The sequence below is a fragment of the Apteryx rowi genome, unplaced genomic scaffold, assembly GCF_003343035.1.
Source record: "Apteryx rowi isolate R43461 unplaced genomic scaffold, aptRow1 scaffold_322, whole genome shotgun sequence".
Classification (NCBI taxonomy): Eukaryota; Metazoa; Chordata; class Aves; order Apterygiformes; family Apterygidae; genus Apteryx; species Apteryx rowi.
In genome coordinates, this window is record NW_020449664.1 from 74,517 (window position 1) to 92,558 (window position 18,042).

The following is an 18,042-nucleotide window of genomic DNA, read 5'->3' on the forward strand; positions in this document are numbered from 1 at the left end:
CACAGGGACACACAACCTGCACTGCAAAAGGGCACACAGCCTGCATTGCAAAGGGGTGCACAGCCCACCTGGCAAAGGGGCACGCAGCCTGCACTGCAAAGGAGCACGCAACCTGCACTGCAAAAGGGCACGCAGCCTGCACAGCACAGGGACACGCAACCTGCACTGCAAAAGGGCACGCAGCCTGCACAGCACAGGGACACGCAACCTGCACTGCAAAAGGGCACGCAGCCTGCACGGCACAGGGACACGCAGCCCGCACTGCAAAGGGGCACGAAACCTGCATTGCAAAGGGGTGCGCAGACCACATGGCAAAGGGGCGCGCAACCTGCATCGCAAAGGGGCGCGCAGCAGCGACCCGAATCGCCCTCCCAGCAGCCCTTCGCCACCCCCTGCCCACCTCACCTCCTCCTCCCCGGCCCAGCCGGCCCCCTGCACCATCCGTAACTTGCACCGCCGCAGCCGGAGACGCCGCACGGAGCGACGCGGCACGCCACCAGGCCCCAGCGGCCGCGCCGAYGGCCCGGCCTGCCCCGTCCTGCCGCCGCCTGCAGAGCAAACCCTTTTAACTCCCATTTACACAGTGTCACGAGCACAGCCGGCTTCCCCGCGTACAAATCAAGCCGACAGGTCCCCGTCCCCAGGAGCTTCCAGACCACGCTGACCCGGCTAAATCAGCCCCGCGCGACGCTGCCTCCGCAGCTCGCCAAGGCGCTAAAAGGCTTCGCTCGCTCCTTCCCGCGATGGGGGACGCGACGGCGGCGGCGGCGCCAGCGGGGACAAGCTCTGCCGCTGCGGCGAGGCCRGTGGGCCGCGGCGAGCACGGCAGCACGCTTTGCTGCTCCCCCATGGCGTGCAATGCACAGTCGTTTCTCGCTCAGTCGCTCRAAACCTCAAAACTCCCACTGCCTGGGAAAGCCAGAGCTCTCCGGGGACCGGGCGGAGGGGGAGGAGGGTGGAAACGGCTCTGAGCCCGTGATTCAGGAGCCATGCATGCCGCGAGGGACACGGCATCCTCCGCCAACCCGCCCGGCTGCTCTTTGTCCTCCAAATCCCATGCAAACCCTGTGCAAACCCCGTGCAAACCCTCTCCCGGGGAGGACGGTGCCGCCCTGTGCTGACGGGGCTCCCGCAGCGCGCAAGAGGCTTTGCAACAGCTTCCGCCATCCAACCGAGCATCCAGCAGGAGAACGACTCCTCCCCGCTACAGCAGGAAAAACGCATTGGAGAGGAGAGAATTACACCTTGGCGAGGCGGAATTCGGCCTCCAGATGGAATAAGCCGTTCCTGGGAGGGCACGGGCACACGGAAGGGCGAAGGCGTCCCTGCCGCGCCGGCGGCGGATGCTCGCCGCTTCTTGGCAGCTATCGCCGGCCCGAGGCCGAGCCCAGGGCGTGCGGAAGAACTTGCTGAACTTTGTAGCGTTTCCAGCACGGGGCTCCCCGCGCCAGCCCGGCCCACGGGGCGCTGGGCTCTCCCTGCTCCCTGGATGGGCTGGTGGTGCCCCCTCCGGGAGCGAGCAGCCGGCATTTCTGGGGTCCGGGAGCGAGCAGCCGGCGTTTCTGGGGTCCGGGAGCGAGCAGCCGGCATTTCTGGGGTCCGGGAGCGAGCAGCCGGCATTTCTGGGGTCCGGAAGCGAGCAGCTGGTGTTTCTGGGGTCCGGAAGCGAGCAGCCGGCATTTCTGGGTCCCAGGAGTGAGCAGCCGGCGTTTCTGGGGTCCGGGAGCGAGCAGCCGGCATTTCTGGGGTCTGGGAGCGAGCAGCCGGCGTTTCTGGGGTCCGGGAGCGAGCAGCCAGCGTTCCTGGGGTCTGGGAGCGAGCAGCCGGCGTTTCTGGGGTCCGGGAGCGAGCAGCCGGCGTTCCTGGGGTCTGGGAGCGAGCAGCCGGCGTTTCTGGGGTCCGGGAGCGAGCAGCCAGCATTTCTGGGGTCCAGGAGCGAGCAGCCGGCGTTTCTGGGGTCCGGGAGCGAGCAGCCAGCATTTCTGGGGTCCGGAAGCGAGCAGCCGGCGTTTCTGGGGTCCGGGAGCGAGCAGCCGGCATTTCTGGGGTCTGGGAGCGAGCAGCCGGCGTTCCTGGGGTCCGGGAGCGGGCAGATGGGCTCGCTGCCCGCTCGGTGCCCGCTGCGCCCGCAGCAGAGCACCCGGCCCCCATCAGCGCGGAGGAGCGCAGCGGCCTCCCAGCGCTCTCGCAAAGTGCTGACACATCAGCTGAAATCTCTAATTAAAACCCTAATGATAAAGGAAAAATGTGGGCTACAAGGCAATCAATAACGGAACAAAACACGCTCCTGCAAGGGCTCGTTTGCTCGGACTCTGGTCCCAGGGGGGCTTTGCAGAGCCATTACCCAGCTGCGCGCGGCGAGGTTATCCATGGGGAGCGCCGAAAACCCGCCCGGCCCCGCGCATCGGGCCACGGAGGGGGCGGCTGTGGGGGGACGAACAGAAAGGTTATAACGAGCTTCGCGGTAACCGAATATTTTATGATAAATGGCCTGGTGCTGCCCATCATTTTTCTCTCAGGCACTTCCGTCGATAAAGGGAAAAGGTGAATTGCTATCGATTACCCCGACGCTCCTGTTGCAGCTGTTCAACTTACGGGAACATGGGGGAAAAAGGAGGGACAAGAAGYGCAGCGGGGCCTGAGGCCGCTCTGCTTCCCGCAGGCTTGTGCGTCGTGGCCCCGCCGGGAGATCCGGGTACCGGCGGCTGCCTTTCTGGAAGGGGTCAAACTCCAGGAGCAGCCGCGAAGGTCGGCCGCGATCCCGCTCCCCCCTCCGGCCATGCCGAAAGCTGCCCCRCTTCCATGCACGAGGGCAGGGAGGGCCGGAGCCTGGTGCATCCATGAGAGCGAGCCGGAGCGCTCGGTCCCAGGGTGCCTGCGCTGCTGATGCACCCGGGGACGGATGCATCCGGCTGAGATCCGGACTGGGATGCCCAGCGGGAGCTGGGAGGCAGCACCCGGACTCCTGGGCCCCCTTTTGCCTTTTCCATGGGCATCCTGCCCTCCAGGAGCCCTCACCGAGCGGGTTGGGGTCTCCCCTGAGTCCCCGTGCGGAAGAGGGGCGTGGGCTTCCTGGGCAGCCCCGGAGCATCCCGGCCGGCTCCGGCTGCAGCTCCCAGCCATGGCAGCCCCGGGGCAGGGGCCCGCCGGGGTCGTTAAGCACCGCCAGCGGCGGCTAACGAAGGACGGGGCTGCCTTCCGGGTGTCTTCCGTTACGCGCCCAATGCGCCCGCGGGTGCCGTAAAGGCATAAAGACGCTATTCCCCGTAATGGATGGCGTATTACGAGCTGGAGAGGTCACCAAAGGGAGCAGTATCGTTAACGGCACGGAATAATTCGCCTCGTCTTCGCAGCCGGAGCGCTCAGCCCTTCCAGCGGGTCCCTTCGACCCTCGGCAGCCGCCTGCCGCGAGCTCCGCCGGCGAAGCCTGCAAACGCAGCCGGTGCGAGCGCTCGGCGCGTCGGCGAGCTCCGCTCCGCTCCCTGCCCGGAGCCCCTCGGCCTCACCGGACCCGGGGTGAAAAAAACCAGCCGCACCGTTAAAAAATCACCCTCGCGTTACGGCTCCGGCGGGAGCAGCTTCTCCGCACCGCTGCTCCCAGCCGCCGGCACGGCACGGCTCCCGCGACGTCTCGCCGCCTGCCCTGCCAGCTGCCGCCCGCTGCCCGGCTCCGGGTGTCACCCCCGCAGGGTCCAAGGGGCCGCTTTGCCTTGCATTAAAATCCGGGGTCTAAACTGCGCAAGCAAAGGAGAATGGGGAAAACAGCGGGGGGGAGAAAAAAAAGCCACTTTCCGCTCAGTTCCTAGAGGACTTGAGCATTTAGCAGAAGAGTTTAAAAGCTTGCTGACCTGGCACGCTCGAAGAGCTGCGATCATGCTGAGAAACCCTTTAAAAGCGCCCTGGGTATTTGGGAAGGAGGGCGGGGGAGGAAGGCACGAGCGCGCAGCCGGAGGCTGCTCGAGTCCTGCCGGCCCGGCCAGGCGCTGCGCAGGGAGGCAGCGCGCTCCGAGAGGCGCCGGAGCCAAACGCCAGCCCCGGGGCTAAAAATACAGGCCTGACCCTGTTCTAAAATTGCTGCTCAGCACCAGCAGCTGGCAGCGAAACGGGCCCCGAGGCGCGTATCCATCAGCGGGAATGGGCTCCCGGTTGCATTTCCTCATCTGGAAGTGCTGCATTGCACAAGGTGGGGGGGGCTCACGCGGGCTGGCTGCCGCGGTGCTGAGGATGGACGGGCCCCTGCCGGCCCCTTCGCCGCCGCTGAAGCGCCCGCGGGGTGCTGCCGAGAGGGTCACTGGGAGGATTCGAACCCGCGACCTTCAGTGCGGCGCCGCGCCACGCGCCGCCTCGCCGTCCCGTGCCGGCGGGGTGCAAGCAGCCACGCCGTGGCACAGCCGGCGATGGACGGCCGGGGGATGTCCCCATCATCCGGTTGCCGTGGAAACCAACRGGAATCACTCTCCAGGGAGCCTCCTTGCAAAAGTGCCACGATCCCCCCCCTCCCCACACTTTGCTCTGCTCGAGGCAAGCAGCAGCGATGCAGAAAAGGAGAGGAGCCCGAAACGCTGCACCTGGGACGGATGCTGCACCCCGAACCGCTGCGCCCAGGGAGGAGGCTGCACCCCAAACTGCTGCGCCCAGGGAGGAGGCTGCACCCCAAAGCATTGCACCCAAAGATGATGCTGCACCCCAAACCGCTGCGCCCAGGGATGGATGCAGCACCCCGTCCTGCTGCGCCCAAGGAGGATGCTGCACCCCAAACCACTGCGCCCAGGGAGGAGGCTGCACCCCGTCCCCAAACGCCCTCCCGAGCTCGCCCTGAGATCAGCCGCGGGCCATCAGCTGGTGTCAGCGCCCRGCAAGGCTCGGTGCCGGGTGCGCGGGGGGCACCGCGCGCTTCCCGCAGGCCACAGCCGAGGGGGTCAGCGCTGCTCGGAGAAGCCAGGCCGGCCCGCGGGCTGCCAGCAACTCCCTGCGCAGGGAGCAATGCAAGCGCCCCGCGGCGCCGGGGACGCCCGGGCAGCGGGACACCGCGCCGGCGGCTGGAGAGGGTCGGAGCGAGCCCTGCTACCCCTTCGYGGTGCTCGGCTCCTCGTGCAGAGCCGGCGGGAGCGAGCCCGGCAGCCCGCGGCACGGCGGCGAATGTGCGCGTCGCCCTCCCCCTCCCCGCCGCCTCCCTTAGGTCATGGCAGCCGAATCCTCCTCCGGGGATTTTTGTTTATTTAATCCACCCTATTTAGGCACCTTCCTCAGAGGAGGCCTCAAGCCGCCGTGGTGGCAGGCTGCTTTGCTCCAGCGCCCCGCCAGCGCGCCTGGGGCAGCGGTGGGACACCGGGCAGCCGCTTGGGCTCAGCTGTTTAGATYGGGCTTCTCCATCCCCTGTCCTCTGCTGGCTCTCCGGGCTGGGGAACGCAAAGGCAGGAGCCATCTCCAGGCACATGCAGACATGCCAGGTCCCTGCAGTGCCACCGTGCCACCGCCTTGTCCCTGAAATGATGCCATCCCAATGCCCTRTCCCTGCAACGACGCCATCCCAACATCCCGTCCCTGCAGTGACACCATCCCAATGCCCCATCCCTGCAATGATGCCACCTCAACGCCCTGTCCCTTCAACAACGCCATCCCAACACCCTGTCCCTGCAACGACGCCATCCCAATGCCCCATCCCTGCAACGAAGCCATCCCAATGTCCCGTCCCTGCAACGAAGCCATCCCAACACCCCGTCCCCGCAATGATGCCAATCCAATGCCCCGTCCCTGTAATGATGCCATCCCAACACCCCATCCCTTCAACGACACCATCCCAATGTCCCATCCCTTCAACGACACCATCCCAACACCCCGTCCCTGCAACGACACCATCCCAATGTTCCGTCCCTGCAACGACACCATCCCAACACCCCGTCCCTTCAACGACACCATCCCAACGCCCTGTCCCTGCAACAACACCATTCCAACACCTCATCCCTGCATCGACGCCATCCCAACACCCCATCCCTGCAACGATGCCATCCCAACATCCCTGGGCCCCGTCCCCACCTCTCGGCTCTGTCACAAGCCCGGAGCTGGGAGGCATGAAACACCGAACCTGGTTCGTCCTTCCCTCACGTGCGAACGCGCTGCCCGGCGCTTGGTTTCAGATGGAGGAAGGCAACGCCAGGCTCCTGATTTCTCTTCGCTGCACCATGTAGGGTTTAAATACCTCTGATTAAAGCATGAGAGAAACCAGATCCCCGCGCCCCCGGGGAGCGGCGGGAGCGCCTGGCGAATCTAGATGAAAAGCAGCAGCGGCGAGGCGCTAATCACGCCGCGCTGCGAGCCGCCAGCCCGCGGCTCTTCCCACCGCGCGGAGGAGCTTCGCCCCCGCGCCGACCTCCGCCAGCCCGCTGCCTCGCCGAGGCCGGCCAGGCACCGCCGAAACGCAACCTGTCGYGCTCGGAGCAAGCTGAGCCTCGGAGCAGCCGCAGGCTCCCTGGAAGCATCCCGGTGGCTCCGGTGGCGTCAGCCGCACGGGGAGCAAACGCAAGCGAGGGGTCGAGGCAGGCACCTTCCCAGCGGCTGCTCCAGGAGGAAAACAGCTCCCTATATCCCACGCCGGCGCCGACACCCCCCGTCTGCACTGCTGGAGGTCCGGGCAGGCTAAAACCCGCCGAGCACCGACACCTCGTGGCACTGCCAACCCGCCGAGGGGCTCCCCGCGGTCCGGACGCCGGCCGGCTACGGCGCGGGGAGCTCTCCGGAGCAGGGCCGCAGCCGAGCAAAGCTGCCCCCAGCGCCCAGCAGGACGAGCAAGGACCTCCCGCGTTTCTGCCAGCGCTAAGATTTACTTTAGCTCTGCCTGGGGAGCAGAGCGAGCGAGCGAGCGAGACAGCTGCGGCTTTTACGAGAGCCGAGCGTAAGAGCCGCCCCATCGAAATTCAGCGTGCATAGAGGCCAGATGGGAAGAAACACTGGCGGGGTCAGTGCATAAAGAAGAATTGCAACCGGGGAGAAACCGCTGCGCTGCGGCGCAGCCCTCCCCGGGGCGGGGGGGGATTGCTCGTCACCAGCCCCGCGGAGGCTGCGCGTTTCGGCAAGGCGCCCCGCGGCGCCRGCTGCTCGGGGACGGGGAGGCGCAGCCTGCTCCGCGCAGGGCCCGTCTCTGYGGAGCTGCAGCGGGGTGCAGGGGTTTGGGGTGCAGAGAGGCCCCCCCTTGCAGCCGGCGCGCTTGCTCGCCCCGCGACGCRCCGGGGCTGGGACAGGCTCCCTGCGGAGACGCTGGACGCAGGACTGCACGGGTGCAACGCCGATGCGACGCCGAGACGTCCGCGCGATGAGACGGTCCGCAGTAAATTGAGGCCGGCTGGTGCGCTTTCACCCGCATCTTCAACGCACCAGCCTGCAGAGAGGCTCCGTGGACGGCGGCGCTGCTTTTGGACCTGGCGGCACCACTCTGCCCCTTGGCCAGGCGCCGATGAAGAGGAGCTCCTCATGCCAGCTCGCCTGTGGCTGCTGCGCAGCAACCGGCAGCCCCCGCTGACTCCCTCGCCTGCCCCACGGCAGCTCTCGGCTCGACCGCGCACCGGAAAACTGCGGCCAGCCGCTCTGTGCCAGCGCGGCCCCCATGGGGCACAGGGAAGAGGTTGGCAAGACCCAGCGAGACGGGGCGCAAGGGACAGAGGCGAGCAAGCAGAAAATGATGTGACAAGCCCTGGCTGGTGCACGGAGGCGAGCTCAGATTAAACCAGAAGCCCCGAGGATGTGCTGGGAAAGCAGAATGACGCCCCTGGGATACGGCTCAGCGGTTTGCAGCCAACCTACGGTGTGGTGCAAGATGCTAAGGAAGGCCAGGGCGACCTCCCTGCTCCTGAGCGTCAAAGCTGATCACACCGTCCTGCATCTGCATCATCTGCATCCACATCAGGATCTGCATCTGCATCCACACCTGCACCTGCATCCATGCCTGCATCTGCATCCACAGTTGCACCTGCAGCTGCATCCGCAGTCGCCCAGGGCGGTCTCAGCACCTGCCCCACTCCGGGCGCTGCTGGACCGTCCCGTGTCCCCTTCCCTCCCCGGAGCTGCGGGGCAGCCGCGAGGCACCAGGACCCGGTGCGGCTGCATGAGGCCGGGTGCAACCCCGTGCCCCGCTGGCTGGGTGAGTCGGGGGCAGCGAGGGGTGTGCCGGCAAGGCGCAGCGCGGAGCAGAGCGCGCCCGCCGCACGCCCGGGGCGAGCCTTGTCCCCGCGCTCGGGCAGCCGAGGCGACGCTCTCCGCAGCAGGAGGGTTTGCGGGGGAAACCAGGCCGTGGGCACGGCAGTGACGCAGAGCACGCACGAGCCCGGGGGAGCCCTCCGCGCTGCACCGCCTCTGCCCGAGCTCCGCGCCGGACACAGCGGCCGAACTGCTCCTGCGCCCTGCTCCTGCCCCAAATCCCCCTGCTCCTGTGCCCTGCTCCAGCCCCAGCTCATCCTGCTCCTGCCCCAGCTCCCTCTGCTCCTGCACCCTGCTCCTGCTCCAGCTCCCCCGCTCCCGCCCCAGCTCCCCTGCTCCTGCTCCAGTTCCCCCTGTTCCTGCTCCAGCTCCTCCATTCCTGCCCCAGCTCCCCGTTTCTGCTCCAGCTCCCCCTGTTTCTGCTCCAGCTCCCCCATTCCTGCCCCAGCTCCCCCATTCCTGCCCCAGCTCCCCCATTCCTGCCCCAGCTCCCCCATTCCTGCCCCAGCTCCCCCATTCCTGCCCCAGCTCCCCCATTCCTGCCCCAGCTCCCCCATTCCTGCCCCAGCTCCCCCATTCCTGCCCCAGCTCCCCCATTCCTGCCCCAGCTCCCCCATTCCTGCCCCAGCTCCCCCATTCCTGCCCCAGCTCCCCCATTCCTGCCCCGCTTCCCTCTGTTCCTGCCCCAGCTCCCCCCTTCCTGCCCCAGCTCCCGCCATCCCTGGAGGACGCTGCCTGTGCAGGGCGCAGGCGCCCGCGGAGGGAAGCGTTACGCCAGGCGCTGCACGTGGCCGAGCACCGCGGCCGCCGGGCGAGACCCGCCAGCGAGGCGCCTGCGACCGACCACCGGGGCCACCCCGGCCCCGAGCCCGGGCGACGCCGGGCTGCACAACCTCTCGCGCAGGGCCGGGGAGGCTCCGCGGCGGCCGAGCCGAGCCAAGCCGAGCTGAGCCGCCCCGGGGCGACGGCAGGAGCAGCGCCGGGAGAGGCGCGCTGGAGCCTGGGAACGACGCTAATTTAAACGCGGCGACGAATTGCAAACCCCAACAACGTGACTGTGTAAATAGAGCCCGCGCAGGAGAGGAGGTGAAAGCAGGCAAGAGCAAAGTCATGTGTGCATAAATTGCACGGTTTTATCCTGACAGCCATTCGGGGAGATGGCTAAAGGCTGCAGAGGGCATTTTTTATCCTATATTGAAATTATGAATCACGGCATAATTACACGAAATGGATCTTGCGCTCTGGTGACATAGAAGTTTCAATCAGAGAAGTTGCATGAGTTAGTGAATTTTAATACCAAGAGACCTTAACGAGAGCACATTAAAAACAGGGGGAGGCAAAGACAGCAGACAGGTTCATGACAAATTCCTTTAAAGGCTTCGAAGCCGCAGCCGGCGCAGGCCGCCTCTCCCTCCCTGCGGCTCGGCTCTCCCGCTCGGTCCCGGCCCTCCCGGCCGTGCCTCCGCCGTGCCGGAGCTTCAGCAACGCGGAACGGGCGGGAAAGGTGCAAACTAGCACCCAAACTGGCCGTTTTCGCTAGCAGCTCCCCTGCCCAGGCCGCGGGCGGAGCGGTGCCCAGCACGCGTCTCTCGGGGTGTTTAGGTACTTTCTCCTTCAGAAGATCAAAAGAAAGTAATTTCCAGCTTTTCATCTGCGAAGACAAAGCTACTCCCCTGCAGGGCAATTTATGTAATTAGAATTAGCGGAGGCCGTGCAAGGTCATCTGCTCTCCCTCCAAGGAAGGGCCCTGCCAGCGCTGCCCGAAGCCAGCCTGAGGATGGGCCTCGCACCGGAGCCGCTGAAGGTGCTGCATCGGGGCCTGCTTCCCGGGGCAGCGCCACGCATCCCCTACGCATCCCCTGTGCATCCACCTGCATCCGCTGGGCATGCGCCATGCATCCCCTGTGAATCCACCGTGCATCTGCTGGGCACACGCCACGCATCCCCTACGCATCCACCGTGCATCTGCTGGGCATGTGCCACGCATCCCCTATGCATCCCCTATGCATCCACCTGCATCCGCTGGGCATGCGCCACACATCCTGTATGCATCCCCTGTGCATCCCCTGTGAATCCACCGTGCATCTGCTGGGCATGCGCCACGCATCCCCTGTGCATCCACCGTGCATCCACTGCACATCCACCTGCATCCGTTGGGCACGTGCCATGCATCCCCTGTGCATCCACTGCACATCTGCTGGGCATGCGCCACGCATCCCCTATGCATCCCCTGTGCATCCATTGCACATCCACCCTGCATCTGCTGGGCATCCACTGCACGGGACAGCTCCGAGGAGGATCACGCAAACTACTGCAGAAGATTTAAATCCACTCTGACTCTCCCCAGATGGCACACGCTGCCCGCTCAGRGGCACCCCCGTACTGCACTGGCCCCGTGCACCTTGGTCACGTTGGGAGCATGGGGAAAGGTGTCCCCCCATACCGGGCTCCGTGGCCGAAGAGCAGCCCCGGCGGGAGGCAGACCCTCCCAGGGCAAGGGAAGCACAGCGCTCAACACAACCGCAGCACTCAATGCAACCGCAGCACTCAATGCAACTGCAGTGCTCAATGCAACTGCAATGTGCAATGCAACCGCAGTATTCAATGTAACTGGAGCGCGCAATGCAACCGCAGCGCTCAATGCAACCTCAGAGCGCAATGCAACCACAGTGCTCAATGCAACTGCAGTATGCAATGCAACCACAGCGCTCAATGCAACCACAGTGCTCAATGCAACCTCAGAGCGCAATGCAACCACAGTGCTCAATGCAACTGCAGTATGCAATGCAACCACAGCGCTCAATGCAACCACAGTGCTCAACGCAACCTCAGCGCACAATGCAGCCACAGCGCTCAATGCAACCACAGTGCTCAATGCAACCTCAGAGCGCAATGCAACCACAGTGCTCAATGCAACTGCAGTGTGCAATGCAACCACAGCGCTCAATGCAACCGCAGCGCTCAACGCAACCGCAGCGCTCAACACAGCCGCAGCACACTGCAACCACAGCGCGCAATGCAACCGCAGTGTGCAATGCAGCCAGCTCCGCAGTGCTTCTCCCCCACACGGAGAGGGGCAGCTCCGTCGCGCTGGCTGGGGGCACGGCTCTGTGCCACAGCCGAGCTGCCCTCCATCCCTTGCCTCACCGGAGCTGCCTCTTCAGCAGGGGCCACAGCCGGGGCCCCGGGAATGCCAGGCGCCCTAGCAGCCCTGCCAAGGCAGCCAACCTCCCGCGGTGCCGGCTGCGCTGCCCACGCCGCTYGCTCAGAGCCCAGCAGCCCTCCAAGGCCATTGCTCCAGATTATTTTTTTCCACCTACGCTGCCAGCAGGGGCCACGGCTGAACTCGACGCTGCCATGGCACAGCCCGGCCCCGGCCCACCGCAGCCCTCCTGGGGCACCGCTCCTGCAGCTGCCGGCTGCTGCTGTGGCAGCGCCAGCGGCCGCCCCGGCTCTGGCACGCGTTGGACCCTCCTCTGCACGCTGCGCTGCAAAAGGCAGCTCCTGCCGGGCTGCACCTTCACCCGTTTGCTCCCGGCGGCTTCTGCACCGCGGCCGTTTTGCTCCCGCGGTGCCGACGTGCTCCTGGGGCAGCTGCGCTGCAGCAGCTGCCAAGGAGCCACAGCTTCGGGAGAAGCCCGTAAGGAGGCTGCTGAGCTTGTTTTCTCCGAGCACACGAGGTGCCTGGAACAGCTGCCGCCCGTGCGAGCGAACAGCCATCGCATCCTGGCTCTGCACAGTGGCGGCGGGGAAAGACGGGCCGGGAAGCAGGGGCTGGTTTTGGCAGGGATGCTGCACGCAGCCATTAAAACAGGCCATTAGCAGCTCATGRTTTGGATCCCTGGCTCCCCGGGCAGGCAGGGAAGCGCGGCGGCATTCACCTCTGCAGCTCCCGCTGCAGCTCCCGCAGCAAGCGGGGCGGCGGGAGCCGGGACAGCTCCTGGGCACCCGGAAAGCTGCAAGGAGCCGCGAGCTGCAAAGCCCGGGGCCACGTGGCGCCTGCAAACACCGCGGGGCCATGGCGGCACAGGAACATGCCGAGCAGGGGCCTCCAGCAGGGAAAGGGAGCCGCGGGCGGCGGGGGGACGCTGCCTGCAGCYGCAGCTGGTCACCCCGTTTGTCGCAGAGGATGTGTAAAACAAGTTTAAGGGAGATTGGGCTGACAGATTTTGAGATAACTGGTTCTTAAGTCAATTTAAAGCTAACGGCTGGGAATAGGAATAAAGGGCAATGATGTGAAATTGATACATAAATATTCCTCAACCGAATAGCGGGATCCCTGGGAGAACCGCGCTTCCGATGAATAAAAGATTAACAYGTGCTTCGGAGGAGAAGGAGACGCAACGGGAGGGTTGGGGCAGCCCCCGAGCAGGGCCGGCTGCGGACAGCGGGTCGGACCCGCAGAGCTGGAGGCTCTTCCCTGAATCCCAGAGTAGCCGCTCCCTCCCCGAGGCCGCAGCACCACTCCAGGCAGACGCGGCAAAGAGCAAAAAGAGCAGAACAACTTGCAGCTCCGTCCCGCCGGCTTTCCGCTCGGCGGCTCCGGGCTGCCTGCGTTCTGGGTTTCCGTGGGTCCGGCTCGCCGGGAAAAGCAGCTGCGACCCGCAGAACAGCTACGCCGCCATCATTCAGGTCACAACAGGGATTGGGTGCTGTTGCTTTTCCTACAGGGATGTATTCTCCCTGGCGCCRCTGCCAGGGAGCTGCCGATGGCTTCCCGCTGCCATTCCCTTTAGCRAGTGGGACATTTATGGGCAACGCACATACGCCGCCGCCGCGATTTTTAGATCAGCTTCCAACGCAAAGGCACGTGCTCGCCGTTAGCAAGGGTACGACACCGGGCTGGGAAGAGCCCCCGTCCATCCAGATGGCAGCACCCACCGGCCGCGGCTCTCGGAGCGCGGAGCCGTTTGCGGAGACGGGGCCTCGCAGGGCGGCCACCGCCGCCACGGCACCGCGAAGCCACGGCAGAGTTTCCCGGGGCAGAAAACGACGCCGGTCCCCATCGTCCCCCGCCCACCGCAGCTTTCGGCYGCCTTTCGGCCCGCGCACCCCCGGGGCCCCCCTACCTCTCGCTGCAGCACCAGCTCCTTGGTGAAGTGCGTGGCCTCCTCGCTGAAGGGCTCTCCCTCCTGCACCAGCCCCGGCAGGTTCCTGGCGCCGCGCGGACACTCGATACCTGCGAGGCGGAGGAGGAGGAGCAGAGTGAGGCGCCGGCAGGGGACGAGCAGCCGGGATGCGCTCCGAGCGGTGACCCGCATGCACGCGCTGGCTTGCACAACCTGACTTGCACGTACTGGCTTGCACACACCGGCTTGCATGACCCGGCTTGCACACGCCAGCTTGCATGACCCAGTTTGCACACGCAAGCTTGCATGACCCGGCTTGCACACGCTGGCTTGCACACACCAGCTTGCACAACCCAGCTTGCACACGCCGGCTTGCACACGCCAGCTTGCACACACCGACTTGCACGACCCGGCTTGCACACGCTGGCTTGCATGACCCGAGCTTGCACGACCTGGCTTGCATGTGCTGGCTTGCACGCGCCAGCTTGCACACGCCGACTTGCACAACCCAGCTTGCACGTGCCGGCTTGCACACGTTGGCTTGCACACACCGACTTGCACAAACCAGCTTGCACGTGCCGGCTTGCACACGCTGGCTTGCACGACCCAGCTTGCACGTGCCAGCTTGCACGACCTGAGCTCCTTCGGGGGCTGCAGCCTCAGCCCCGGGGCCACATTTCCGCGGCATGAGGCGGCGCTGCCCCACGGCCGGGATTGGGCTCCTGGGTTGCAACGGCGGCTCCGCCGGGCTCCCTCCCTCCACAGTGTCTCCGGCCCTGCTCCGCTCCGCAGGCTGTAAAACTATACGGAGAGGCAATGCAAACTGCTCCCCAAGTTCGGCGCGCCTGCAAACCCAGGGCCCGACGGCCGGGCGCCCGGGCTTGCTGCGGCTCTTCCCCCGGCTTCCGCGGCCTTCCTAGGAGAGCCCAGACACGCCGGTAGAAATAATTGGGAAAAATGCAATAAAACCCCGGGAAAGGCAAAGGGGTGCCCCGGAAATACGTCACTGCCACGGACCATCCTGGAGCAACCCTGCTCCGGCTGGCGCGCGCGGGAAAGAGGGGTTGCCCGGCCTGAGGGCTCTCAGTGCCCTGGGTCTGCCCCAAAATCGCGACACCCGGAGAGGCTCCCGCTGCTGGGGAGGGCGAGCTCGCCCGYGCGCCGCGGCTGCTCTCCGCCCGGGAGCCTCCCTCTGCACCGGGTACCAAAGGAAAAAAAGCTGGGGCTGGGGCCCAAAAAGCAGAGCCGCGGCACCCTCCTCCGCCGGGATAGACTCTCCCGGTGCTCGGCAGCGGGAGCGATCGGCCGGAGGGTGCCRGCGGGCCGGGAGGCTGCGAGGTCTCCGGCGGGAGCGCCGACGAGCAGGTATTAATTCGGCTGCGTTATTGCAGCCGCGGAGGCAGGTCAAGAGCCAGTTCCGCCCCCCCGATCTTGTAAAATCATTACTAAAACCTCAAACACTGAAAAAAAACAGAGGGGAAAGAGGCCAAGCGCTGCAGCGTTCGCGCTCYGGTTCGCAGCGCAGCGGCGCTTTTGCAGGCGGCGTCACCACCCCAGYGCCGGGGAGCTGCCGGGAGGCTCATTCCTGCCACGAGCTGCTCGGGCCTCAGCTTCAGCGTGACCGGGGGGGGGAAAGCTTTTCTACCATGGCAAAAGCTGGAGATGCTGGAGGTGACCGGCGGTGCTGGGAAACCCTCTCCCCGTGCCAGGACAGCTCCGCTCGGTGGCAGGGCTCAGCGGGCCGCGCGGGCGCTGACTCGGTTTCCCCGTTTGCAAACCGGCACAGCCCGTGCTGCTCCGCAGCCGCAGAGGCACAGATTATTAAATTGGGAAGTGCTGCATTATTAATTTAATTTTACATAATTGGTTATTAATGAAGTGCCGAGAGTTGCATTCAGCGGAGGTCGGACCGGTTAGTTTATAATGGGAAAGAGCAGAGAGGGCGTCCTGGGCATGYGACCTTCCCCGCCGCTCCGCTGCGAGCCGTCGCTTCAAAACCAAACCAGGAAAAAAAAGGAGGAAAGGCCGRCTGATTAACGGAGCTCCGAGTCCCAGGAACGGCCCGTGGGCYGGCTCCGGGGTCGCCGCGGCGTGCCTGCCCCCGGGAACGTCGCCGGCTCCCGGCAGCCCTGAGCTCGGCTGCACAGCCGGGAGGGAGCCCGCGGCTGCGCCGCGCTTCCAAAGGGAAACGCAGCGTGCGGAGATGATGAATCCCCCCATCCAGGCGGCGCTGCCCCGGGAGAGCCGCCCGCGCACAGGCGCTCCGGGCTTTCTTCGGAGGAGATGCTACGTGTCGGGATGCCTTGTTCCTGACTAAAGCCAGGAAAACCGTGCACGAGTGGATTCATGATTTCCGAACAGCCCCGTCCATGCGCACCCTTAAACACGAAGCCGCCTTGGATTTCTTTGGGATAAGATGCTCCTGAAAGGGCTCGGTTAAATTCAGGATAAAGCACTCGATCTCCAGCAGGAGCATCCCGCCAGGGGGTTCCTCCAGGTCTTCCCCATCCCCTCCCCAAACCCTCCCGTCCAGCCGCTTGGCCGCTCCGGCGCGGGAATTACTTTGGGAACCGTGCTGTGGTTGCAGAGCCGCGTTCGGGGAGTGGAGGCAGGAGCCGGCTCCTGCCGTGTACGAGCATGCAAAACTTGAGCCGTGCTGCTAATGGCTAAAACTGGCATCAAATTGCTTTGTCCCAGGGCAGGAAAAAAAAAAAGGAGGAAAAAAAAAAGGAGGAAAAAAAAAAAGGCCATCGGAGCATGAGGAACGGCGGCGCTTTGAAGAATTACCAGAAAGGCGACCAAGTTCAAACTCTTGTGGGCTCGGTATCAGCAAAGGTGACAGGAATAAAATACACCCCCTGCTCCAGGCCGCAATTAATGCTCCTCCGGCGGGCTGGGGAGATATACGGCCGGGGATAATTCAAGGGAATGGGGAATGTGCACGGTTGCCACCTGCGCCAGCGGCCCCGGAGCTGCCGCGGGAACCGATGGCACCTGGGCTGTAGACACCGACCAGCAAAGCCAGGAAGGGAAAACCGCTTCCATTCCAGCAGTTAAAAGGATGTTTTCTATTTAACGGATTCCCCCCCAAAAAAATTTACGCTGTTTTTTTTTAAATAAGCCTGTTTAAAGGTTGCAAGGGCACCGTGCCGCCGGCGCCGTGCTTCCCACCGGCCCCGGGCGAGCGGGCCGGCTCCTCCGGCGCCTCCGGCTCCCGCGTGCTCCTGCAGCGAGGGCTTCCCGCCCCCCACGCACCCGCCTCCAGCGAAAACTTGGCTGYTCCTTACGCAGGCATCGCGCTTGAGGAGGGCTGAGTAAAGTAATTTTTCAAAACGCTGTTTTTGCACATTAATGAAGTGCTGACTTGTATTCAACTGCAGCTTGACACAAGTCAGGAGTAAAGAATTAACAACCGTCTGGGAAAAAAGGAAATATATCATTCACTGCTGTATAACAAAAACATAAAAATCGGGAATCTGAATAAATGGCTGTGAAGCTCTAATTGCTTAAACACACGTACGTTCACGTGTGCAGACAGCCGCGCGCACGCTCGAGGGAGACAGCTCAGGCGCAACCTCCCAGCTCGCAGCAAGCGCCAGGTTTTCCACAAGTGCCACATTCAGTTGCAAATCGAGGCGTTTCCGCCGCGGAGCGCCAGCCCTCCCTCGCAAAAAGTCGGGGAAAAAGTGCAAATGCAGAAGATGAAAAGCATCGATTTAAATCAAGGTCTCCTGCTCGCTGATTTAGGGCGCGATTAAAGCCGGTGATTTGAAGCGCTCGAAATTAAGCCCATGCGCCGTGGGCAATTGGGGGAGGAGGAGAGGAGCCGGGGGGGGCTGGCGCAGACCCCGCAGGGAGCCCCCGCGCCGGGCAGCGCCACGCTGCAAACCCACGGCCCGAGGCCGCCGGCCGCGATCCGGGGCCGTTCCTCCCCCCTTCCCTGGGGCTGCCGGCTGCATTCCCAAGCCCTGGCTGGGATCGGCACGGCAAGGGGCACGGCAGCAATTAAAGCGTTCGCTGCCACCTCGATTCCCGTCCCTTTTCCTAATGCATGGGCACAGGGGAGGCCGGCGGAGGGCTCCGAGGAGTGGCCCTGGCGTGGCGGCACCGGAGCTGCTCCTGCGCCGGCTGCGGATGCCGGCGAGGAGGGCGGGGGCGGGCCGGGAGCCAGCGCRTGCCGGCAGCATCCCTGCGGTGGCCTGCAGGAGCAAGAGGCTTTCCCGCTCCGTAGCCTCGCACGTCAGTGCTTTGCACCACCTCGAGTGGCAAACAGGCGCTGTCGGGCCGGGGAATGGCACGGCGCGGGATGCTTGCCCGGCCAAGCACGGGGACCGTGCACCATGCTCCGTGCTCCGTGCACCGTGCACCATGCTCCGTGCACTGTGCTCCATGCACCGTGCTCCATGCACCGTGCACCACAGCGCTGCCAGGCAGCTCGTGGTCTCGATGGACGTGGCAGAGCCACGGGGAGCCAGCGAGATCCTCATCCACCCTCACGCCCACGGAGCGCACAGATGAACCCCCTTTTTTTTAGCGGGAGGAAACAGCTTTTTGGCTGAATCCCAAAAGCAATTGCAAACTTGCTGCTTTCCCCCCCCTCCGGCACATCTGCAGGGGGCTGCGGCAGGCAGCGCAGTCGTGACGCTTGCCGGCACCGCTGCAGCCTGCCCCAGCTTGCAAATTAGCCGTAACCCCCTCCAGAAAGGAGGATGCTCCAGTAATTGCACTTAAAAAGGAGAAGCCAGAGCTGGCAGAGCGATGCCTTTCCTCTGCTGCTGCTGCG

At 64.9% G+C, this 18,042-nt stretch overlaps 1 protein-coding gene across 1 annotated transcript in view; it reads right to left on the bottom strand.

Annotated features, from left to right (window-relative positions):
- The window catches only part of SND1 (staphylococcal nuclease and tudor domain containing 1), a 149,472-nt gene that overhangs the window by 33,658 nt on the left and 97,772 nt on the right, over window positions 1-18,042 (bottom strand). The window contains exon 16 of the mRNA XM_026071157.1: window positions 13,260-13,369. Coding sequence (XP_025926942.1) covers window positions 13,260-13,369 — 110 coding nt within the window. The remainder of the gene's footprint in view (window positions 1-13,259; window positions 13,370-18,042) is intronic.